The sequence below is a fragment of the Scyliorhinus torazame genome, chromosome 29 (assembly GCF_047496885.1).
Source record: "Scyliorhinus torazame isolate Kashiwa2021f chromosome 29, sScyTor2.1, whole genome shotgun sequence".
NCBI classification, from domain to species: Eukaryota; Metazoa; Chordata; class Chondrichthyes; order Carcharhiniformes; family Scyliorhinidae; genus Scyliorhinus; species Scyliorhinus torazame.
The window spans coordinates 32,041,161-32,067,555 of NC_092735.1; the positions used below are offsets into that span (position 1 = coordinate 32,041,161).

General features: G+C 44.6%; 1 protein-coding gene across 2 annotated transcripts in view; it reads right to left on the minus strand.

The window, feature by feature from the left end:
- Window positions 1–24,863, minus strand: part of LOC140404003 (NEDD8-conjugating enzyme Ubc12) — a 33,187-nt gene extending 8,324 nt beyond the window's left edge. Inside the window, exons 1-5 of one of the 2 annotated variants that reach the window (XM_072492343.1) lie at window positions 24,833–24,863; window positions 15,834–15,928; window positions 12,201–12,239; window positions 10,756–10,859; window positions 6,064–6,127 (exon numbers count right to left, since the gene is read on the minus strand). In XM_072492343.1, the coding sequence (XP_072348444.1) occupies window positions 6,064–6,127; window positions 10,756–10,859; window positions 12,201–12,239; window positions 15,834–15,928; window positions 24,833–24,848 (318 nt within the window). In that variant the 5' untranslated portion in view covers window positions 24,849–24,863. Of the gene's footprint in view, window positions 1–6,063; window positions 6,128–10,755; window positions 10,860–12,200; window positions 12,240–15,833; window positions 15,929–17,956; window positions 18,037–24,832 lie in introns of those variants that run through there. The other variant, XM_072492342.1, reaches the window with a different exon arrangement.
- Between the last annotated feature and the right edge of the window lie 1,532 nt (window positions 24,864–26,395).

Sequence of the window (26,395 nt, forward strand, 5' to 3'; positions counted from 1 at the left end):
AAGGGCCTGTTCCTGTGCTGTACATTTCTTTGTTCTTTGTTCTTTGTAACACACACAGATTTAATAGGATAGATCACACACACAGATTTAATAGGATAGAACACACACACAGATTTAATAGGAGAGATCTCACACACAGATTTAACAGGAGAGATCTCACACACAGATTTAATAGGAGAGATCTCACACCGATTTAATAGGATAGATCACACACAGATTTAATAGGATAGATCACACACAGATTTAATAGGATAGATCTCACACACAGATTTAATAGGATAGATCTCACACACAGATTTAATAGGAGAGATCTCACACAGATTTAATAGGATAGATCACACACAGATTTAATAGGATAGATCACACACAGATTTAATAGGATAGATCACACACAGATTTAATAGGATAGATCTCACACAGATTTAATAGGAGAGATCTCACACACAGATTTAATAGGATAGATCACACACAGATTTAATAGGATAGATCACACACAGATTTAATAGGATAGATCTCACACAGATTTAATAGGATAGATCTCACACACAGATTTAATAGGAGAGATCTCACACAGATGTAATAGGATAGATCACACACAGATTTAATAGGATAGATCACACACAGATTTAATAGGGTAGATCACACACAGATTTAATAGGATAGATCTCACACAGATTTAATAGGAGAGATCTCACACACAGATTTAATAGGATAGATCTCACACACAGATTTAATAGGAGAGATCTCACACAGATTTAATAGGATAGATCACACACACTGATTTAATAGGATAGATCACACACAGATATAATAGGATAGATCTCACACACAGATTTAATAGGATAGATCACACATAGATTTAATAGGATAGATAACACACGCAGATTTAATAGGATAGATCACACAGATTTAATAGGATAGATCACACACAGATTTAATAGGATAGATCTCACACAGATTTAATAGGAGAGACCTCACACACAGATTTAATAGGATAGATCACACACAGATTTAATAGGATAGATCACACACAGATTTAATAGGATAGATCTCACACAGATTTAATAGGATAGATCTCACACACAGATTTAATAGGAGAGATCTCACACAGATGTAATAGGATAGATCACACGCAGATTTACTAGGATAGATCACACAGATTTAATAGGATAGATCACACACAGATTTAATAGGATAGATCTCACACAGATTTAATAGGATAGCTCTCACACAGATTTAATAGGATAGATCTCACACAGATTTAATTGGATAGATCTCACACACAGATTTAATAGGATAGATCACACACACAGATTTAATAGGATAGATCACACACAGATATAATAGGATAGATCTCACACACAGATTTAATAGGATAGATCACACATAGATTTAATAGGATAGATAACACACGCAGATTTAATAGGATAGATCACACAGATTTAATAGGATAGATCACACACAGATTTAATAGGATAGATCACACACAGATTTAATAGGATAGATCTCACACAGACTTAATAGGATAGATCTCACACACAGATTTAATAGGATAGATCTCACACAGATTTAATAGGAGCGATCTCACACAGATTTAATAGGATAGATCACACACAGATTTACTAGGATAGATCACACAGATTTAATAGGATAGATCACACAGATTTAATAGGATAGATCACACACAGATTTAATAGGATAGATCTCACACAGATTTAATAGGATAGATCACACACACAGATTTAATAGGATAGATCACACACAGATATAATAGGATAGATCTCACACACAGATTTAATAGGATAGATCACACATAGATTTAATAGGATAGATAACACACGCAGATTTAATAGGATAGATCACACAGATTTAATAGGATAGATCACACACACAGATTTAATAGGATAGATCACACACAGATTTAATAGGATAGATCACACGCAGATTTAATAGGATAGGTCACACACACAAATGTAATATGATAGATCACACACAGTTTTAATAGGATAGATCACACACGCAGATTTAATAGGATAGATCTCACACACAGATTTAATAGGAGAGATCTCACACAGATTTAATAGGATAGATCACACACAGATTTAATAGGATAGATCACACACAGATTTAATAGGATAGATCACACACAGATTTAATAGGATAGATCTCACACAGATTTAATAGGAGAGATCTCACACACAGATTTAATAGGATAGATCACACACAGATTTAATAGGATAGATCACACACAGATTTAATAGGATAGATCTCACACAGATTTAATAGGATAGATCTCACACACAGATTTAATAGGAGAGATCTCACACAGATGTAATAGGATAGATCACACACAGATTTAATAGGATAGATCACACACAGATTTAATAGGGTAGATCACACACAGATTTAATAGGATAGATCTCACACAGATTTAATAGGAGAGATCTCACACACAGATTTAATAGGATAGATCTCACACACAGATTTAATAGGAGAGATCTCACACAGATTTAATAGGATAGATCACACGCAGATTTACTAGGATAGATCACACAGATTTAATAGGATAGATCACACACAGATTTAATAGGATAGATCTCACACAGATTTAATAGGATAGCTCTCACACAGATTTAATAGGATAGATCTCACACAGATTTAATTGGATAGATCTCACACACAGATTTAATAGGATAGATCACACACACAGATTTAATAGGATAGATCACACACACAGATTTAATAGGATAGATCACACACAGATATAATAGGATAGATCTCACACACAGATTTAATAGGATAGATCACACATAGATTTAATAGGATAGATAACACACACAGATTTAATAGGATAGATCACACAGATTTAATAGGATAGATCACACACAGATTTAATAGGATAGATCACACACAGATTTAATAGGATAGATCTCACACAGACTTAATAGGATAGATCTCACACACAGATTTAATAGGATAGATCTCACACAGATTTAATAGGAGCGATCTCACACAGATTTAATAGGATAGATCACACACAGATTTACTAGGATAGATCACACAGATTTAATAGGATAGATCACACAGATTTAATAGGATAGATCACACACAGATTTAATAGGATAGATCTCACACAGATTTAATAGGATAGATCACACACACAGATTTAGTAGGATAGATCACACACAGATATAATAGGATAGATCTCACACACAGATTTAATAGGATAGATCACACATAGATTTAATAGGATAGATAACACACGCAGATTTAATAGGATAGATCACACAGATTTAATAGGATAGATCACACACACAGATTTAATAGGATAGATCACACACAGATTTAATAGGATAGATCACACAGATTTAATAGGATAGATCACACGCAGATTTAATAGGATAGGTCACACACACAAATGTAATATGATAGATCACACACAGTTTTAATAGGATAGATCACACACGCAGATTTAATAGGATAGATCACACACAGATTTAATAGGATAGATCACAGATTTAATAGGATAGATCACACACACAGATTTAATAGGATAGATCACACACACAGATTTAATAGGATAGATCACACACAGATTTAATAGGATAGGTCACACACGCAGATTTAATAGGATAGATCACACAGAATTAATAGGATAGATCACAGATTTAATAGGATAGATCACACAGATTTAATAGGATAGATCACAGATTTAATAGGATAGATCACAGATTTAATAGGATAGATCACACACACAGATTTAATAGGATAGATCACACACACAGATTTAATAGGATAGATCACACACAGATTTAATAGGATAGATCACACACACAGATTTAATAGGATAGATCACACACAGATTTAATAGGATAGATCACACAGATTTAATAGGATAGATCACACACACAGATTTCATAGGATAGATCACACAGATTTCATAGGATAGATCTCACACACAGATTTAATAGGTTAGATCACACACACAGATTTAATAGGATAGATCCCATACAGATTTAATAGGATAGATCACACACAGATTTAATAGGATAGATCACACACAGATTTAAAGGATAGATCACACCCAGATTTAATAGGATAGATCACACAGATTTAATAGGATAGATCTCACACAGATTTAATAGGATAGATCACACACAGATATAATAGGATAGATCACACACAGATTTAATAGGATAGATCACACAGATTTAATAGGATAGATAACACACGCAGATTTAATAGGATAGATCACACAGATTTAATAGGATAGATCACACACACAGATTTAATAGGATAGATCACACACAGATTTAATAGGATAGATCTCACACAGATTTAATAGGATAGATCTCACACACAGATTTAATAGGATAGATCACACACAGATTTAATAGGATAGGTCACACACGCAAATTTAATATGATAGATCACACACACAGTTTTAATAGAATAGATCACACACGCAGATTTAATAGGATAGATCACACACAGATATAATAGGATAGATCACACACAGATTTAATAGGATAGATCACACAGATATAATAGGATAGATCACACGCAGATTTACTAGGATAGATCACACAGATTTAATAGGATAGATCACACAAACAGATTTAATAGGATAGATCACACACACAGATTTAATAGGATAGATCACACACAGATTTAATAGGATAGGTCACACACGCAGATTTAATAGGATAGATCACAGATTTAATAGGATAGATCACACACACAGATTTAATAGGATAGATCACACACACAGATTTAATAGGATAGATCACACACAGATTTAATAGGATAGATCACACACAGATTTAATAGGATAGATCACACAGATTTAATAGGATAGATCACACACAGATTTAATAGGATAGATCACACACATATTTAATAGGATAGATCTCACACAGATTTAATAGAATAGATCACACACGCAGATTTAATAGGATAGATCACACGCAGATTTAATAGGATAGATCACACACGCAGATTTAATAGGATAGATCACACAGATTTAATAGGATAGATCACACACGCAGATTTAATCGGATCGATCACACACAGATTTAATAGGATAGATCACACAGATTTAATAGGATAGATCACACACACAGATTTAATAGGATAGATCACACAGATTTAATAGGATAGATCACACACAGATTTAATAGGATAGATCACACACACAGATTTAATAGGATATACCTCACACAGATTTAATAGGATAGATCACACACAGATTTAATAGGATAGATCACACACACAGATTTAATAGGATAGATCACACAGATTTAATAGGATAGATCACACACACTGATTTAATAGGATAGATCACACACACAGATTTAATAGGATAGATCTCACACAGATTTAATAGGATAGATCACACACAGATTTAATAGGATAGATCTCACACACAGATTTAATAGGATAGATCACACACCCGGATTTAATAGGATAGATCACACACAGATTTAATAGGATAGATCACACACACAGATTTAATAGGATAGATCTCACAGATTTAATCGGATAGATCACACACAGATTTAATAGGATAGATCACACACAGATTTAATAGGATAGATCACACAGATTTAATAGGATAGATCACACACAGATTTAATCGGATAGATCACACACAGATTTAATCGGATAGATCACACACAGATTTAATCGGATAGATCACACACAGATTTAATCGGATAGATCACACACAGATTTAATAGGATAGATCACACACAGACTTAATAGGATAGATCACACACAGACTTAATAGGATAGATCACACACAGACTTAATAGGATAGATCACACACAGATTTAATAGGATAGATCTCACACACAGATTTAACAGCAGTTTAAGGGTGTTGAACCTGTGCTCCAGCAACCCAATCCCTATAACCAACTTGGTTCTATATGCGCTTATATATCTTATTGCTGGTTTAGCTATTTGATGCTCATAGGATCAGGGGATTTGGAGAGGTTTAATGCGCTTCCCAACAATAACAAGCTGCCCCAATCTTAGAAACAAGCTTGTGGTTTGTCCACTTACCAAAAACAGGTACTGCAGCCCATAAATTATAGAATTTATTGTTAATACAGGTTTCCAGTCCTCTCTGTGCAAAGAAAACAGAGGGATGATTAAAGATGTTGTTTACACAATTACACCCCAAGTGATCCTTACTCTAATAAATAAACAACAATGCATGATCCTTACTTTTCAATGGAATGGCAGTAATTCAGTGAGTTACCCTTACCTATCACCAGCACCAATGCACAATGCCATGTACGCGACCAATCACAATCATCCCTTTTAGCATTCAATCACTCCTGCCCTGTTGTGAGCCTTCCTCTTTGCTTCCCCCAGCTCCACACTTGCTTATAAGCTTTTGAAGTTACTAACTGCTTCTAATTGGGTCTGGATCTGAAATGACAATGTTTGCTTCTCTCGACAACATTGAGTTGCTTTCAGGATTCACTATATTTTGCCTTTATTCAAAAAGGGCTTCTTGGACTGTATTCCGTAATGCTAAGCATAGAGCGGTTAACCGCTCAGGATTTAAAGAGCTGGAGAAAATATATGAGCCATGTTTAAGTTTGTCTGCACATGCACGTGTGCATGCGGCTCTACACCTGCGTGAGCGTGCTTGTCTGCATGTGTGCACATGCACCTGCGGTTTGTTTTGATTGATGCGAGCTGTATCTGAATGTGCGAACACACTGCATCACTTCCTGGTTGCCTCCTGCATGGTGACCTCTCAAACGTCACTGGGGCAGAGTGACACTAAACGAGCGGATTCAGGAGCAGTGCTGGTGGGTGGAAGCCTGGCAACCTCGGAGATCGCAGACATGAGAAGGCCAAGATGAGAAAAACAAAGTGAAGACAACCATCACTGAGACGGTGGAGGTAATTATCCAGCAGACTCGCCTTGGATGATGGATTTTTAGTCATGGTATAGTTCAGTCGAAAATACAAGATTTTTACTGCTCATTTGACAGCCGTTCAGCGCCTCGGGGCCAAGAATGAAAGTAAGGCGGCCTTGGTCTAGTCCGAAACGAGGACAGAATAAATAAAAGCAAACTTAATGTCAGCAATCCACCAACGCCATGGGAATAACAGAAATGTCACTCAGGTACGTATATTGCACAACGCAGAGAGGTCTCCAATCGTATAAATGTGCAGCAAGCGTAACCTTCAGCTCATCCTATAAAACAGGAGCCTCTTTGTCATAAATAGAATCACAGCCAGTCACAGCACAGGAGGCCAGCATTCGGTCCGTTGAGCCTGTGATAGCTCATTGCTGGAACTATCCTATCACCCCATGCCATTGTTCCCCTCCCCTACTGTCGTGTTGGGTGTTCTGATGCACAAATGATCCAACACGTCTGTAAAACTCTGTTTTATTGTCTAATCAACGGTAACAACTAACTACTGGCTTGGGTACGTGCTTCACCAGCTAACCTGTGGACCCAGCCCTATCACTATCTTAGTGAGGCACTCAGCACATGGTCTATGTCTGAGTGGCGCGCTGTGAGCTCTGTGCTCTGAGCTATCTCCTGGTAGAATGAGCAGGAACTGTGGTGTCCCCTGTTTTTATAGTGCGTGTGCTCTCACTGGTGATTGGCTGCGATGTTATGTGTGTGCTGACCTGATTAATCCTGCACTCCTGTATGCTTCACCCGATGCCGGTGTTTATGTAGTTACATTGTATATGTTGTGTTGCCCTATGATGTATTTTCTTTTATTTCCTTTTCTTTTCATGTACTTAATGATCTGTTGAGCTGCTCGCAGAAAAATACTTTTCACTGTACCTCAGTATATGTGACAATAAACAAATCCAATCTTGAACCGCTGCAATTCTTGAGATGTAGGTACAACCACAGTGCTGTTAGGGAGGGAGTTACAGGATTTTGATCCAGCGACAGTAGAGGTACACACGGCTGCCACTGTTCGTCAGTGATGGAGGGTTTGAATGTTTGTGGAAGGGGGAGCAATCAAGCAGGGCTGCTTTGTCCTGGATGGTGTTGAGCTTGTTGAGTGTTGTTGGAGCTGCACTCATCCAGGCAAGTGGAGTGTGTTCCATTACACTCCTGACTTGTGCTTTGTAGATGGTGGGCAGGCTTTTGGAGGGGGGGGGGGGGAGACGACTCCTAGCCTCTGATCTGACCTGGTCGCCACAGTATTAATGTGGCTAGTTCATTTCAGTTTCTGATCAATGGTAACCCCCAGGATGTTGATAGTGGGGGATTCAGTGAAGTTAATGCCATTGAATGTCAAGGGGCGATGGTTAGATCCTCTCTTGTAGATGGCCACTGCCTGGCACTGTGCGGAGTGCATGTAACTTGCCACTTGTCAGCCCAAGCCTGGATATTGTCCAGGTCTTGCTGCATTTGGACACGGACTGCCTCATTATGAGTCGTCGTGGATGGTGCTGAACATTGTGCAGTCATCCGCAAACATCCCCAATTCTGACCTTATGATGGAAGGGAGGTGATTGATGAAGCAGATGAAGATGGTTGGGCCAAGGACACTACCCTCATTGGACACTATTGAATCTGCTTCCACCGCCCTTTCAAGCAGCGCATTCTCACAACAACTCACTCGGTGTGCAAAATAATTCACCCGCGGTTCTTTGGCCAATTCCCTCAAATCTGCGCCCTCTGATCACTCACCCTTCCACCAGGGGAAACAGTTTCACCCGATTTATTTTCCCAAAACAATTGATGATTTTGAGGAGACAGTGGTGTTGTGCCAATGCCACCGGACTAGCAGTCCCGAGGCTCAGGCTAATGCTCAGGGGACGGGGGTTCGAATCCCAGTACAGCAGCTGGGGAATCGCAATGCAATTAACAAAGCTAGAATCATAAAGCCGGTGACAACCATCACTGGTAGTTACAGACAAGGGTCTGGCTCAGTAATGTCGGTTCGGGGAAGGAAACCTGCCGTCCTTACCTGGTCTAACCTATGCCTGACTCCAGACCCACAGTGGTCGACCCGTAACTGCTCGCTCTGAAATGATCTGGCAAGTCACTCAATGCAAGTGCAATTAAGGGTGGACAACAAAGGCTGACCCAGCCAGCGACCCCCGCGTCGCATGAAGGAATAAAGGGGGAAAGTAACCTCTATCAAATCTCTTCAAAAGTCCCCGTTTACGCATTTCCACGGGTCTCTGTTCCTGCGTCCCCATTAAAACTGAGTCGTTATCCAACTTGGATTGCTTCCCCTGAGGGCGGCATGGTAGCACAGTGGTTAGCACAGTTGCTTCACAGCTCCAGGGTCCCAGGTTCGATTCCCGGCTTGGGTCACTGTCTGTGAGGAGTCTGCACGTTCTCCCCGTGTCTGCGTGGGTTTCCTCCGGGTGCTCCGGTTTCCTCCCACAGTCCAAAGATGTGCAGCTTAGGTGGCCATGCTGAATTGCCCCTTAATGTCCAAAAAGGCTAGATAGGGTTACTGCGATAGGGTGGAGATGTGGGCTTAGGTGGGGTGATCTTTCCGTGGGCCGATGAAGACTCGATGAGCCGAATGGCTTCCTTTGCACTGTAAATTCTCTGATTCTCATTCTTAAACCTTGACAATTTGCTGCATTTCTGATTCAACTTATAAAAATCACTGTGCCAAATGCCCTTGTTACAGAATTCAGATCCTTCAATTCTGCCTCCCTGACACACAGAAGTTTCTAACCATTAGAACCCTTTTCCTAATTTAACATCTTTCCCTTTTCTATTCTGGACTCTAATTCAAATTGCAGTGTGATCTCAGCCCCTCCACCCCACCCCCAGAAGATAATAATGATAATTATGCAGAAGATAATAATGAGCTGAAACTTGCCGTCAACGAGGCAGTGGGGATGACAAATGATTTCAAAAGGAAATCAGACGGCCGTTTGAAAGGAAATAAATTTGAAGGGCCACGGGTACAGAGTCAGTAAGGACTCGATGGGTCGAATGGTCTCTGGCTGCACCGTAAGGGCAGCACGATAGCATTGTGGATAGCACAATTGCTTCACAGCTCCAGGGTCCCAGGTTCAATTCCGGCTTGGGTCACTGTCTGTGCGGAGTCTGCACATCCTCCCTGTGTGTGCGTGGGTGTCCTCCGGGTGCTCCGGTTTCCTCCCACAGTCCAAAGATGTGCAGGTTAGGTGGATTGGCCATGATAAATTGCCCTTAGTGTCCAAAATTGCCCTTAGTGTTGGGTGGGGTTACTGGGTTATGGGGATAGGGTGGAGGTGTTGACCTTGCGTAACGTTCTCTTTCCAAGAGCCGGTGCAGACACGATGGGCCGAATGGCCTCCTTCTGCACTGTAAATTCTATGATAATCTATGGTTACGAGTCCAACATCCAGCCGCCTCCTCGGTCTGAGTCCACACAATGGTCTGCCTGAAATCATAGAATCCCTACAGTGGAGAAGGAGGCCATTCAGCCTATCGAGTCTGTACCGACCCTCCAAAAGAGACTCTACTCAAGTCCAGAATGTGCAAACTCCACACAGTCACCCAAGGCCAGAATCGAAACTGGGTCCCTGGCACTGTGAGGCAGCAGTGCTAACCACTGTGTCACCCTAATCTACTTGTGCCCAGCTACGCACCATATTGCAGCATGCCATGTACATGCACCATACAAGCACACGCATACTAGAAGCTGACCACAGCATATGACCTACAAATTGAAATGTACAATAAGAGCTCGCAGCTGGAGATGCAATAGAACATGTGCAAGCTGTCTGCAAGTCTGATCTGTGCCTACCTGAGGATGTTTAGACAAACATTGCCTTCTAAATCGATGTTCGGGTGATATACCATAGTTTCACATTTCACCTTCGGAGGGTCGTGCGGATACCCTTGTCCAACCTGCAAAACACACAGATACCTGAGAACAAGAACAGGAGTCGACCCTTTGAGGCCGCTCGCCAATGGCGGACCCAACCTTGGCCTCAACGCTATTTTCCTGCCCGGCCCCCATAACCCTCGATCCCCCCCCCCCCCCAACCCTCGATCCCCCCCCCCCCCCAACAGTTCACCAATCTGCCCACCTGAGCCTCGAGTATATTCAATGGCTCAGCGTCCACAGGTCTCCGGGGTAGTAGAGAATTCCAAAGATTCTCCAAGCGAAGAGATGAAATTCCTCCTCATGTCACAGGGGGAATGGGATTGACTGGGTTGCTCCATAGAGAGGCGGCGGCGACTCGATGGGCTGAATGGACTCCTTGTGTTGTATATGACTGACTCCATGGCTCATCCAAGAGGATAACCCCTTACTTTGAAACTCTGCCCCCAGTTCGAGACTCCCACACAAGCAGAAACACCTTCTCGGAATTTGCCCCGTCAAACCCCTTCATAATTTTACATCCTTCAACGAGATCACTTGTCATTGTTGTGGAATTGTCCATTTTGGTAGAAAAATCAAAAAGAAGCATATTATCTAAATGGTGAGAGATTGCAGAGCTCCGAGATGCAGAGGGATCTGGGCGTCCGAGTGCATGAATCACAAAAGGTTAGAATGCAGGTACAGGAAGTAATTAGGAGAGCTGATAAAATGTTTTTGTTTATTGCGAGGGAAATTAAATACAAAAGTAGGGAGGTTATGCTTCAGTCATACAGGGCATTGGTGAAACCACATCTGGAATACTATGTACAATACTGGTTTCCTTATTGAAGGAAGGATGCAACTGCTTTGGAAACAGTTTAGAGAAGGTTTACCAGACTAATACCTGAAATGGGAGGGCTGTTTTGTGAGGAACATTCGGACAGGCTGGGCGTGTATCTACTGGAGTTTAGAAGAGTGGGAGACGGCTTGATCGGAACCTTTAAGATCCGGAGGGGTCTTGACAGGGCGGATGCGGAGAGGATGTTTCCCCCTGTGCGAGATCTAGAAATAGGGCGTCCCTGTTTAAAAATAAGAGGTCACTCATTTAGGACAGAGAGGAGGAGAATTTCTTTCTCTCCGGGGGCCGTTAGTCTTTGGAACTCTCTTCCTCAAAAGGCAGTGGAAGTAGAGTCTTTGAATATTTTTAAGGCAGAGCTGGATCGATTCTTGATAAGGGGATGAACGGTTACTGAGGGTAGGTGGGAGCGTGATGCTGAGGTTAAAATCAGAGTAGCCATGATCTTATTGAATGGGGGGGGGGGGCAGGCTCGAGGGGCTGAGTGGCCTTCTCCTAATTCATATGTCCGCAGTTAGCATTCACTTACCTTAAAGCTAAACACAAATTTCCCTCCTTTATAGAACCCCTGAAAGCAGAAAGAACAAAAGGTTTGAACAAGAAACATTTTCCAACTGTAGTTAAAGGGAAAAAAACATTCTGGCGAGTATCGTGTCAGGTAAACGGACCAAATCTAATCAGACCCAAAATAGATACAAAACCCTTTTCCCATTCATATTATTGCAGCATGTCAACTCACACGTGTTCCAATTGTGCTGAATCCCAGTGAAACAAAACAGCTTCTCAGGAGATGCAAGCCAAACAGACCAAAGACATTCTTCAATTTTTCCAATGTGCCAGAGGACACAGGTTTGAAACAATTGACCGAAAAGTCTGGGCTCGAGGTTCAGGCGAGAGAGGAAATGAGGAATTCACTCCGAGTTGCTGCGACCTGGAATGAACTGACTGAAAGGCTGGTGGAAGCAGATTTGACGATACCCTTCAAAAGGAAATTAGATACATGCACAAAAAGGACAAATATGCAGAGCTCTGAGGAAGGGGGAAGTGGTACAAATTGGACAGCTCAGAGAACTGGCACAGATCAAAGGGCCCAGGAGCCCTCCCTCCTGTGATGTATAATAATATATAACACGCAGACTCTCAGTGGTTCAGTGCTACGGGATATGGCATTCCACTCGGGACAGGAGGCAGCCACTTAGTCCCACAAGTCTGCTCCACAATCTCTGCACGATCAAAGTTGTTCTGTGTCCTCACTTCATATCCATCTGCGCTTCTGTCCTATATCCCTTAATATTTAAAAAATAAATCTATCAATCCCAGTGTTGAAATTAATCGACTCCAGCAGCAACTTGTGGAAGAGAGTCCAAATTTTATCACCTCCGTGTATCCCGATTTCACTTCCGAGTCCACCGGATTCTAATTTTCAGGCCACAATTCCCTCGTTCCAGTCTCCCAATGCTTTATCTGCTCAGAATGCCCCACACGCCCCATATGTAGAATCCCGACAAATCCCACTCACATCAAATAGCAATTAGCACAAACTTCTCAGCTAGTTCTCAGAATACACTGCCAGGTGCATTCAGCAACTACCTCAGGTTAGGACGACAGGGGTGTGTGCGTCAGTGGGGGTGCCTCTTTGCATGAAGCATTTTCCGGTTTCAGATGCGCCGGTTCATCATTTGGAAGGTGGATTCCATGTGGAACTTTTCTCGACAAATAATCAAGAAGGTGAACGTGGAACCTACGGGAAATCTTGCTGTCTATCCATGGCCTCGCTGTGAACCTCCTGGTGTTGACAGAAGCTTGCTTCATTGATGTCTGCACCAATGGTCACCCTACCCAACCCTGCCATCCTGACAGGGACAGGCGGCGGTGGGCTCCTCTGGTGCCGCACCCAAATAAACATTCTCCGCGGATATTCAACAGTGGAAGGGATCACACCCAAGCTTACACTTTGCCCACACTTCCCAGGGGGAGTAACTGGAGCACTCAGCTGGAGCCTTGACTCATCTCCCCAAATCCCCACTAATTGTGACTCTTTGCTGGTCTCTTTTGGAACACAAGAAACAGGAGCAGGAGTAGACAATGTCACTATCGATCCTGCATGGTCACGGACAATCTTGGCTTCAACTCCACTTTCCTGCAGTTGATGTGGTGTATATGGATTTCAGTAAAGCGTTTGATAAGGTTCCCCACGGTAGGCCATGACAGAAAATATGGAGGCATGGGATTCAGGGTGATTTAGCAGTTTGGATCAGAAATTGGCTAGCTGGAAGAAGACAAAGGGTGGTGGTTGATGGGAAATGTTCAGACTGGAGTCCAGTTACTAGTGGTGTACCACAAGGATCTGTTTTGGGGCCACTGCTGTTTGTCATTTTTATAAATGACCTGGAGGAGGGCGTAGAAGGATGGGTGAGTAAATTTGTAGATGACACTAAAGTCGGTGGAGTTGTGGACAGTGCGGAAGGATGTTACAAGTTACAGAGGGACATAGATAAGTTGCAGCGCTGGGCTGAGAGGTGGCAAATGGAGTTTAATGCAGAAAAGTGTGAGGTGATTCATTTTGGAAGGAATAACAGGAAGACAGAGTACTGGGCTAATGGTGAGATTCTTGGCAGTGTGGATGAGCAGAGAGATCTCGGTGTCCATGTACATAGATCCCTGAAAGTTGCCACTCAGGTTGAGAGGGTTGTTAAGAAGGCGTACGGTGTGTTAGCTTTTATTGGTAGAGGGATTGAGTTTCGGAGCCATGAGGTCATGTTGCAGCTGTACAAAACTCTGGTGCGGCCGCATTTAGAGTATTGCATGCAATTCTGGTCACCGCATTATAGGAAGGATGTGGAAGCATTGGAAAGGGTGCAGAGGAGATTTACCAGAATGTTGCCTGGTATGGAGGGAAGATCTTATGTGGAAAGGCTGAGGGACTTGAGGCTGTTTTCGTTAGAGAGAAGGTTAAGAGGTGACTTAATTGAGGCATACAAGATGATCAGAGGATTGGATAGGGTGGACAGTGAGAGCCTTTTTCCTCAGATGGTGATGTCTAGCATGAGGGGACATAGTTTTAAATTGAGGGGAGATAGATATAAGACAGATGTCAGAGGTAGGTTCTTTACTCAGAGAGTAGTAAGGGTGTGGAATGCCCTGCCTGCAACAGTAGTGGACTCGCCAACACTAAGGGTATTCAAATGGTCATTGGATAGACATATGGACGATAAGGGAATAGTGTAAATGGGCTTTAGAGTGGTTTCACAGGTCGGCGCAACATCGAGGGCCGAAGGGCCTGTACTGCGCTGTAATGTTCTATGTTCTTCCCCACATCCCTTTATTCCCCAGCCACAAACATCTGTCCATCCCAGCATTAACTGGAGCATCCACAATCCTCCAGGATAAAGAATTCCAAAGATTTACAACCCACTGTGCCCCCAGCCCTGCCCATGTTTTGTCCCCAATCAGCAAAAACAGTAGCACAGTGGTTAGCATTGTTGCATCACAGCTCCAGGGTCCCAGATTCGACTCCCGGCTTGGGTCACTGTCTGTGCGGAGTCTGCACATTCTCCCCGTGTCTGCGTGGGTTTCCTCCGGCTGCTCCGGTTTCCCCCCACAAGCCCCGAAAGACGTGCTTGTTAGGTGAATTGGACATTCTAAATTCTCCCTCTGTGTACCCGAACAGGCACTGGTGTGTGGCGACTAGGGGATTTTCACAGTAACTTCATTGCAGTGTTAACGTAAGCCTACTTGTAACGATAAAGATTACTATTATTAAACAAGCTTGCAGCATCTACCTTCCAAAGCCCCTTCAGAATTGATTTGCTACAACAAGTTCGCCTCTCATCTCTCTGAACTCCACAGAATATACTCTCGCCAGCCCCTCATCATAGGGCTGGGAGTAGGATCTGGGGTTTGGAAACCAATACGTCAAATCACGGATCTTCCCTCACCTGATCTCCCACTGAAGGGTTGCCTGACAAAGGATTCCACTGCGAAAGAGACTATTGAGATTGACCCCTCGAGCTCGAGAACCGGGAACCTTGGCTTCCAACAGTGGAGAAGAGTTTTTAAAATTGACAGAGTATTCAATACATCCGAGTGTAGACATGCAGAACTCACATCCTGACACAACACTTTTAATCAGGCTGATAATAAACAGCCACTCATCACTTACTTCATCTGGACAGATGATAAGTTTGAAGTTGAGGAGGTCATCAGGGTCTGGGAAAACTATTTCACAGGTTTTAGGTAAATTCAACTCATTTATATCTGGAGAAAAAAATCAAAAAGGAGAAGACAATAAAGAATCAGAATATCAACTTTCATTTAAAAATTTGTTCATAGGATGCAAATGTCACTGGCTAGACCAGCATTCATTGCCCATCCCTAATTATCCTCGTGACGGTGGTGGCGAGCTGCATGCCCCCGTGTAGATACACCCACGGTGCTGTTAGGGACGGAATTGCAGGATTTTGACACAGTGACAGGGCAGAAACGGTGATTTAGTTCCAAGTCAAGATGGAAATACACAACAATTCAGGCAGATTCCCGAAGAGCCTGCCTGATCCGCGGAGTATTTCTGTCCTTATTTCTGCTTTCCAGCCTCCAGAATAATTTGCCTTTTCTAAGACGATAGAAATGGCTAATTCTGACTCAAGACATTTAGCGGCAACACAGACATTTTCCATCAATCGCTCGCAAAGATACTTCACAGGAGAGTCTCATCACAAATGGAGCACAGGGGCAACATGATTTTGCAATTTAATCCTTAATATATTATCAAGCATCTTTGTGGCTATCTAGCTCCCATACTTCTGGGCTCAGGGCCTGCCCTCCCCCTGAGAAAAGGGAATGAAATGTTTTATGTAGAATTTACGCAACTCAGAAACAGGCCAGGTTGAAGCAAGGACAGGCTGGGGGAGCGAGTGGCCTCAGTGCTGCAGAGCAGGTCGCTCGCTGCCGGGTGTCGTCCAGTCACCCTGTCTGGGTGCAGGTGTCAGGTTGAGGAGAGGACTGGGCTCAGCTGCGACGGTCAAATAGTCTGGTGGAACGGACCGTCTGGGATGTGCGCCACTTTGGAGAGTTATTAGCGGGCTAACAGCTCTCTCAGAACTCTCTCTTCAGGAGAACTAGGAGAGTGGAAAGGAAACTTTTGGGGCGGGGGAGGTGGGAAGGGGGGAAAGGATTGACAATTCGAGAGAAGCTTTCAACTGCAGGTTGTTGCCATAAGCAACAAATAGCTCGTTTCACTTTGACTGACTGAAGGATGTGAGACATATTCCATTCTTCAAAACATCACAAACATGTCACTTAAAAAATAAATCTCTAATTCTCAAGATGCGGGCAAGGCCATTCCTAATGGCCGGTTTTTGATCAGCTGGGCCGTTTCAGAGGACAGTCAAAAGCCAACCAGGTCATCGTAGGACTGCGGTCGCGCATATAGGGCAGCACGGTAGCAGTGACTAGCACTGTGGCTTCACAGCTCCAGGGTCCCAGGTTCGATTCCCGACAGGGTCACTGTCTGTGCGGAGTCTGCACGTTCTCCCCGTGTCTGCGTGGGTTTCCTCCGGGTGCTCCGGTTTCCTCCCACGGTCCAAAGACGTGCAGGTTAGGTGGATTGGCCGTGTTAAATTACCCTTTGTGTCCAAAAAGGTGAGGAGGGGTTACTGGGATAGGGTGGAGGTGTGGGTACTGGGATAGGGTGGAGGTGTGGGCTTAAGTATGATGCTCTTTCAAAGGGCCGGAGCAGACTCGTTGGGCTGAATGGCCTCCTTCTGCACTGAATGTTCTATGTTCACGGCAGGTTTCTTCCGACAAAGAACATCAAGTGAACCAACTCTTAAAAACAAATCTTTTGAAAAGAAAATCAAAAGTCCGACAGCTTCACAGTGACTTCCACGGAGTTTTTTTAACATTGAATTTTTTAAAAGTTGATTTGAATCGAGGGGAGGGTAGTGGGTGCCTGGAACACGCTGCCGAGGAGGTGGTGGTGGAAGTAGGGACGATAGTGATGTTTAAGGGGCATCTTGACAAATACATGAATAGGATGGGAATAGAGGGATACGGACCCAGGAAGTGTAGAAGATTTTAGTTTAGACGGGCAGCATGGTCGGCACGGGCTTGGAGGGCCGAAGGGCCTGTTCCTGTGCTGTACTTTTCTTTGTTCTTTGAATTCTCGACTCGCCGAATGGTATGATTTGTGCTTTGCCTGGATTATTAGATCAGTAATTAGTAATTATTACGAATGGAACCATGACACCAACACAACCCAAGGTAGCTTTACGACTGAAATCTCACCACGGATTGAAGTGAATGGCCAAGTAGTGTGGATAACGAGATCAACACTTCTCATATAGAAATCGCTAAAGTCACACGGCGTTCCTGGGTTTAAAAAGGAAGCTCACACTGTTGCAAGTTTGCTGCCACGGCAACATATTTAATAAAGCCATCAAGAGAAAGCCCATCATTTTATCTGAATTCCGTTAGAAAGTCCTGCTCCCATTCTGCAAGTCCAGTGCGCAGTGCCAGAGACTTCAATGCATAATTAAACAAACAACTTTAGATTTTTTCTGTTGAATGATCAACTTGAAACGTTAATTCCGTTCCCGGTGCACATCAAACCTCGCCAATTAAACTTTCACTGCACAGGCCCCATTAACCTGGTCTTTTACTTTTAAAATTGCATCTCTATTTATTTCGGGCAACAACACAGCATGTCAACAGGGCTCTTCAGCCTCCCGCTGGATATAAGGGAATTTCTGTTCATTTTTGCACCCAACTTCAGCCCATCTCAGCCCGTTTGTGAAACTCTTATCTGTGACTTTGTTACCTCGGTGAACATGAGCTTATCCAAAACACTATCATCAGCGTCACCCAAATCCTATTCGCCGAGCGACGGTGGCTTCCAGTCCAGTGACACCACAACTGTGAAACAAATTCTCACCCTCGTATTCAAGCCCCTCAGTGGCGTCTCCCTTCTAATCTCCTCCAGCCCCACCACCCTCCGGGATCTCTGCGCTCCTGCCCTCTAGCATCTCAATAGTCAGAGGATTGTGGGTTTATCCCCATTCGGGAATTTGAGTTTACAGCCTGACACTCACGCCCAGAACTGAGCGCGTGGAACCTTGCATCACATCCACTTGGCCTCGGAGGAACAGCCAGAGTGAAGATTCTTCTCTCTGAAACCAAAGCCCTGCCTGCCACTGTGATTCACATGATGCTAAAGATCCCACTGTGTTACTTAAAAGGAGCAGAGAGCCCTCCAAGTATTTCAGCCAACACTCCGCTCAAATACCGGCATATACCGCAGCATGGTAGCACAGTGGTTAGCACTGTGGCTTCACAGCGCCAGGGTCCCAGGTTCGGTTCCCGGCTTGGGTCACTGTGCGGAGTCTGCACGTTCTCCCCGTGTCTGCGTGGGTTTCCTCCGGGGGCTCTGGTTTCCTCCCAGTCCAAAGACGTGCAGGTTAGATTGGCCATGATAAACTGCCCTTAGTGACCAAAAAGGTTAGGAGGGGTTAATGGGTTACGGGGATAGGGTGGAAGTGAGAGCTTAAGTGGGTCGGTGCAGACTCGATGGGCCGAATGGCCTCCTTCGGCACTGTATGTTCTATGCCCCGAAAGACGTGCTTGTTAGGTGAATTGGACATTCTGAATTCTCCCTCAGTGTATCCGAACAGGCGACGGAATGTGGCGACTAGGGGCTTTTCCGAGTAACTTCATTGCAATGTAAGCCTACTTGTGACAAGATTATAATCAGATTACTATTTACGGGATTCTGCATTTGCCTTCATCACTGCACTTTAGTCATCGACTGTGCTCCCAAAGGTGTGATACCATACTGTGTGCAAGTACCTTTCTCTTATTTTTGATCATGGTCGAGATTAGTGGTGGAAGATGCTCCAGAGGTGAAATCAGACAACTGAAGCTTGTGTGAAAACGTCACCTGCCCACCAACACAGAGCCAGTGAGGTGGTGTCACAGATGGGACATGGGGAATATTTTTTGATTTGAATTATCACATGCATTAGTATACAGTGAACAGTATTGTTTCTTTCATGCTGTACAAACAATGCATACCGTGGGGTCCTTAATTATGCTGGCTGCCTTTCTGAGGCAGCGGGGATTATAGATAGAGTCAATGGATGGGAGGCTGGTTTGCATGATGGACTGGGCTACATTCACGACCTTTTGTAGTTTCCTGCGGTCTTGCGCAGAGCAGGCTCCGTACCAAGTTGTGATACAACCAGAAAGACTTTCTATGGTGCATCTGTAGAAGTTGGTGAGGGTCGCAGCTGACATGCCAAATTTCCTTAGTCTTCTGAGAAAGTAGTCATTGGTGGGCTTTCTTAACTATAGTGTTGACATGGGGGGACCAGGACAGGCTGTTGGTGATCTGTACACCTAAAAACTTGAAGCTCTCGACCCTTTCATACTTCGTTCCCATTGATGTAGACAGGGGCATGTTCGCCACTGCGTTTCCTGAAGTCGATGACCATCTCCTTCGTTTTGTTGACATTGAGGGAGAAATCGTCACCGCACCAGTTCACCAGATTCTCTATCTCATTCCTGTACTCTGTCTTGTCATTATTCGAAATCCGACCCACTACGGTGGTGTCATCAGCAAATTTGAAAATCGAGTTGGAGGGCAATTTGGCCACAGTCATAGGTGTATAAGGAGTATTGTAGGGGGCTGAGGACACAGCCTTGTGGGGCACCGGTGTTGAGGATGATCGTGGAGGAGGTGTTGTTGCCGATCTTTACTGATTGTGGCCTGTGGGTGAGAAAGTTCAGGATCCAGTCGCAGAGGGAGGAGCCGAGGCCAAGGCCACGGAGTTTGGAGATGAGTTTCGTACGAATGGTGGTGTTGAAGGCTGAGCTGTAGTCGATAAATAGGAGTCTGACATAGGTGTCTTTAGAGTGTAAAGGAAGAGGAATGGGAATAAACTGGTTGTTCTTTCAAGTCCTGTGGAATATTCTCCTACACAGGTAAATGGTCATGACGGCCACCTTTTACAAGCAAGTATTTTGCCACAAAGCACCCTCAGAACCTTGTACTTGGCGATGGAATTTTGAGCCAAAGTTACATAGGATTGCATAACGGCGAAAGCCCAACCAGCCCACGTTGGCCTTTACGCTCCACTCAAACCACCTCCCATCCTCCCATCTTTCCTCCATCTGTCACCGTAACCCTCAATTCCCTTCTCCCTCATAAACCAGTACAGCTTCCTCCTCTACTGCTGATGATCTACCTGAACTTTTTCGGGATCCTTAAGGGGGAGGGGGAGCAGCCCCAAGTCGTGGTCCACATAGGTACCAACGACATAGGTAGGAAAAGGGATTGGGATGTAAGGCAGGAATTCAGGGAGCTAGGGTGGAAACTTAGAGCTAGGACAAACAGAGTTATTATCTCTGGGTTGTTACCCGTGCCACGTGCTAGCGAGACAAGGAATAGGGAGAGAGAAGTTGAACACGTGGCTACAGGGATGATGCAGGATCCCTGGATTTCTGGATAATTGGGGCTCATTCTGGGGTCGGTGAGACCTCTACAAACGGGATGGTCTACACCTGGACCAGAGGGGTACCAATATCCTGGGGGGGAAATTTGCTAATGCTCTTCGGGAGGGTTTAAACTAGTTCAGCAGGGGCTTGGGAACCTGAATTGTCGCTCCAGTATACAGGAGGTTGAGAGTAGTGAGGACATGAGTAAGGTTTCAAAGTTGCAGGAGTGTACCGGCAGGCAGGAAGGTGGTTTAAAGTGTCTCTTCTTCAATGCCAGGAGCATCCGGAAGGTGGGTGAACTTGCGGCATGGGTTGGGACATGGGACTTCGATGTTGTGGCCATTTCAGAGACATGGATAGGGCAGGGACAGGAATGGTTGTTGCAGGTGCTGGGGTTTAGATATTTCAGTAAGCTCAGGGAAAATGGTAGAAGAGGGGGGAGGGTGGCATTGTTAGTCAAGGACGGTGGCAGAAAGGACGTTTGATGAGGACCCGTCTACTGAGGGAGTATGGGCTGAGGTTAGAAACAGGAAAGGAGAGGTCACCCTGTTAGGGGTTTTCTATAGGCCTCTGAAAAGTTCCAGAGATGTTGAGGAAAGGTTTGCAAAGATGATTCTGGATAGGAGCGAAAGCAACAGGGTAGTTGTTATGGGGGACTTTAACTTTCCAAATATTGACTGGAAACTCGATAGTTTGAGTACTTTAGATGGGTCCGTTTTTGTCCAATGTGTGCAGGAGGGTTTCCTGATACAGTATGTAGATAGGCCAATGCGAGGCGAGGCCATATTGGATTTGGTACTGGGTAATGAACCAGGACAGGTGTTAGATTTGGAGGTAGGTGAGCACTTTGGTGATAGTGGCCACAATTCGATTACGTTTACTTTAGTGATGGAAAGGGATAGGTATATACCGCAGGGCAAGAGTTATATCTGGGGGAAAGGCAATTATGATGCGATGAGGCTTAGGATACATCGGATGGAGAGGTAAACTGCAGGGGATGGGCACAATGGAAATGTGGAGCTTGTTCAAGGAACAGCTATGCATGTCTTTGAGAAGTATGTACCTGTCAGGCAGGGAGGAAGTGGTTGAGTGAGGGAACCGTGGTTTACTAAAGCAGTCGAAACACTTGTCAAGAGGAAGAAGGAGACTTATGTAAAGATGAGACATGAAGATTCAGTTAGGGCGCTCGAGAGTTACAAGTTAGCTAGGAAGGACCTAAAGAGAGAGCTAAGAAGAGCCAGGAGGGGACATGAGAAGTCTTTGGCAGGTAGGATCAAGGATAACCCTAAAGCTTTCTATAGATATGTTAGGAATAAACGAATGACTAGGGTAAGAGTAGGGCCAGTCAAGGACAGTAGTGGGAAGTTGCACTTGTAATCCGAGGAGATAGGAGAGATGCTAAATGAATATTTTTCGTCAGTATTCACACAGGAAAAAGACAATGTTGTCGAGGAGAATACTGAGATTCAGGCTACTAGACTAGAAGGGCTTGAGGTTCATAAGGAGGAGGTGTTAGCAATTCTGGAAAGTGTGAAAATAGATAAGTCCCCTGGGCCGGATGGGATTTATCCTAGGATTCTCTGGGAAGCTAGGGAGGAGATTGCTGAGCCTTTGGCTTTGATCTTTAAGTCATCTTTGTCTACAGGAATAGTGCCAGACGACTGGAGGATAGCAAATGTTGTCCCCTTGTTGAAGAAGGGGAGTAGAGATAACCCCGGTAACTATAGACCAGTGAGCCTTACTTCTGTTGTGGGCAAAATCTTGGAAAGTTTTATAAGAGATAGGATGTATAATCACCTGGAAAGGAATAATTTGATTAGAGATAGTCAACATGGTTTTGTGAAGGGTAGGTTGTGCCTCACAAACCTTATTGAGTTCTTTGAGAAGGTGACCAAACAGGTGGATGAGTGCAAAGAAGTTGACATGGTGTATATGGATTTCAGTAAAGCGTTTGAAAAGGTTCCCCACGGTAGGCTACTGCAGAAAATACGGAGGCATGGGATTCAGGGTGATTTAGTAGTTTGGATCAGAAATTGGCTAGCTGGAAGAAGACAAAGGGTGGTGGTTGATGGGAAATGTTCAGACTGGAGTCCAGTTACTAGTGGTGTACCACAAAGATCTGTTTTGGGGCCACTGCTGTTTGTCATTTTTATAAATGACCTGGAGGAGGGCGTAGAAGGATGGGTGAGTAAATTTGCAGATGACACTAAAGTCGGTGGAGTTGTGGACAGTGAGGAAGAATGTTACAAGTTACAGAGGGACATTGATAAGCTGCAGCGCTGGGCTGAAAGGTGGCAAATGGAGTTTAATGCAGAAAAGTGTGAGGTGATTCATTTTGGAAGGAATAACAGGAGGACAGAGTTTGGGCTAATGGTAAGATTCTTGGCAGTGTGGATGAGCAGAGAGATCTCGGTGTCCATGTACAAAGATCCCTGAAAGTTGCCTCCTAGGTTGAGAGGGTTGTTAAGAAGGTGTACGGTGTGTTAGCTTTAATTGGTAGAGGGATTGAGTTTCGGAGCCATGAGGTCATGTTGCAGCTGTACAAAACTCTGGTGCGGCCGCATTTGGAGTATTGAATGCAATTCTGGTCACCGCATTATAGGAAGGATGTGGAAAGGGTGCAGAGGAGATTTACCAGAATGGTGCCTGGTATGGAGGGGAGATCTTATGAGGAAAGGCTGAGGGACTTGAGGCTGTTTTCGTTAGAGAGAAGGTTCAGAGGTGACTTAATTGAGGCATACAAGATGATCAGAGGATTGAATAGGGTGGACAGTGAGAGTCTTTTTCCTCGGATGGTGATGTCTAGCACGAGGGGACATAGCTTTAAATTGAGGGGAGATAGATATAAGACAGATGTCAGAGGTAGGTTCTTTACTCAGAGAGTAGTAAGGGCGTGGAATGCCCTGCCTGCAACAGTAGTGGACTCGCCAACACTAAGGGCATTCAAATGGTCATTGGATAGATATATGGACGATAAGGGCTTTAGAGTGGTTTCGCAGGTCGGCGCAACATCGAGGGCTGATAGGCCTGTACCAAGGCAGGCCAGCAGCACGGTTCGATTCCCGTACCAGCCACCCCGAACAGGCGCCGGAACGTGGCGACTAGGGGCTTTTCACAGTAACTTCATTTGAAACCTACTTGTGACAATAAGCGATTTTCATTTCATTTCATAATTGTGCAGCAGCAAGAACAATCTACATGCCCCCCCCCCCCCCACCCACCTAAAAAAGAAAAACAGTGAAATTCAGAATGGGAGGGGTGGGCTGTCTCACCGCAGAGCCCCTGATTTAACAGAGTACTTAATTTACTAATGTGCGGGCACTGTGCCAACTTCCTGTCAACGTGCCACCACGTCATTTCTATAGCAATGTTGGTTCTCCCGTGTAGTGGTTATGTTACGAGACTATCAATCCAGAGGCCTGCAACCAGGAAACGCAAGTTCAAATCCCACAGTGTGTTTTGAGAGTTTGAATTCAGTTCAAAAAAATGAATATGAAAAATCTGGCCCAGGCTCGAAGCTTCATGAAAAATCACAACTGGCCCGCTAACCTTCGTCACAGACATGGAACTGGCCACAAACCAAAGGCCGTTTTGGTTTTGCCCACCAGCCCGAGTCACTGTACCCAGTGTCAACTCTTCACCCGGTGATTTTTGTCACCGGGATCTCCATACCTGCTTCACATTTCATCCAGTTGATCGGTGAGGTAATTAGATTCTCGATTCTGGGATGGGTACTCAGGAGTTTGAAACCACTGAGACGAATTACGACGGGTCTGCTGGAGGCGAATTTGAGGAGTTGAAACAAGTGCACCAGAGAAATAACGTATTGGTTCCAGGGCGCAAAACAAGCCGGTGCCGACACCCGGGGCCGGGGCAGGAGCGGAGCTGGACACTGGCAGCCACTGGTCGCTCATGTGACGGTGACATGGCGCGATCACGGTGGGCACTCGTACAGCTCTGGGCAAGCTGGTCACGCTACACACACCGTCAATCCTGTTAGCAAGCGTGCTCCGATTAGATTCCTTACTGTCAGTTCTTTACAGCTGCACAAGGCAGGAACACAGAGCAGCTGTTGGCAGGGAGGAGCGATGAGCAACACATCTGCTTTTGGGAGGGCTGATATCCTCAGACTGGCGGACAGAGAGGGAGAGTCGACCATTTTTTGGAAGCGGAACGAGACTGGAGTACAATGACCCACTTTTAATTTTCCTCCCACAGTCCAAAGATGTGCAGGTTAGGTGGATTGGCCATGCTTTCATTTTTCAAATAAATTTAGAGTAACCAATTCATTCTTTTCCAACTAAGGGGCAATTAGCGCGACCAATCCACCTACCCGCACATCTTTGGGTTGGGCGAGACCCACGCAGATATGGGGAGAATGTGCAAACTCCACACGGACAGTGACCCAGAGCCTGGATTGAACCCTGGTCCTCGGCACCGTGAGACCGCAGTGCTAACCGCTGCTCCACTGTGCCGCCCACAGGGATTGGTCCTTGCCCCTATGTGTCCAAAGGGTTAGGTGGAGTTACGGTGGGGGAAATGGGTCCAAGTAGGGTGCTCTTTCGGAGGGGCGTGCATGGCCTCCTTCTACACTGTAGTGATTCTCTGAGCCATGGCACATCAGCAATAGACGCATATAACTCGCTTTATAAACCTTTCACCAAACCAACAAAATATTCTGAAAAACAATTTTTGATGAAATACAGAAACATTTCCAGTGTTCTCCTTGCACAGGATGTGTTCTCCCTTCCCTATATCTGACCACTGCATCCCCTGCATTTATCTCTTGCTGTCTCAGGTCCCCCCTGCACCTAGTTAATAACATCCCTTTCTCTCTGAACACTGCTCAGTGGCTTCTCGCTCTTCTCTGCGGCTGTCATGATGTTTGAGTGATTTGTTAATTCCCAACAGTGGATAAGACAAATCTTCCAATGCTGAGACCCTTGACATTGCAAAAATACTCATGACTCAGTTATGACGGAAGCTTTTCATTGCATCCTTCATAATTGGGGGGGGGGGGTGAGTGGGGAGGGGGGCGAGTGGGGAGCGAGTTGGGTGGGGGGGAGCGAGTGGGGTGGGGGGGGGACGAGTGGGGAAGGGGGGTGAGTGGGGAGAAGGGGGTCGAGTGGGGAGAAGGGGGTCGAGTGGGGAGAAGGGGGTCGAGTGGGGAGAAGGGGGTCGAGTGGGGAGAAGGGGGTCGAGTGGGGAGAAGGGGGTCGAGTGGGGAGAAGGGGG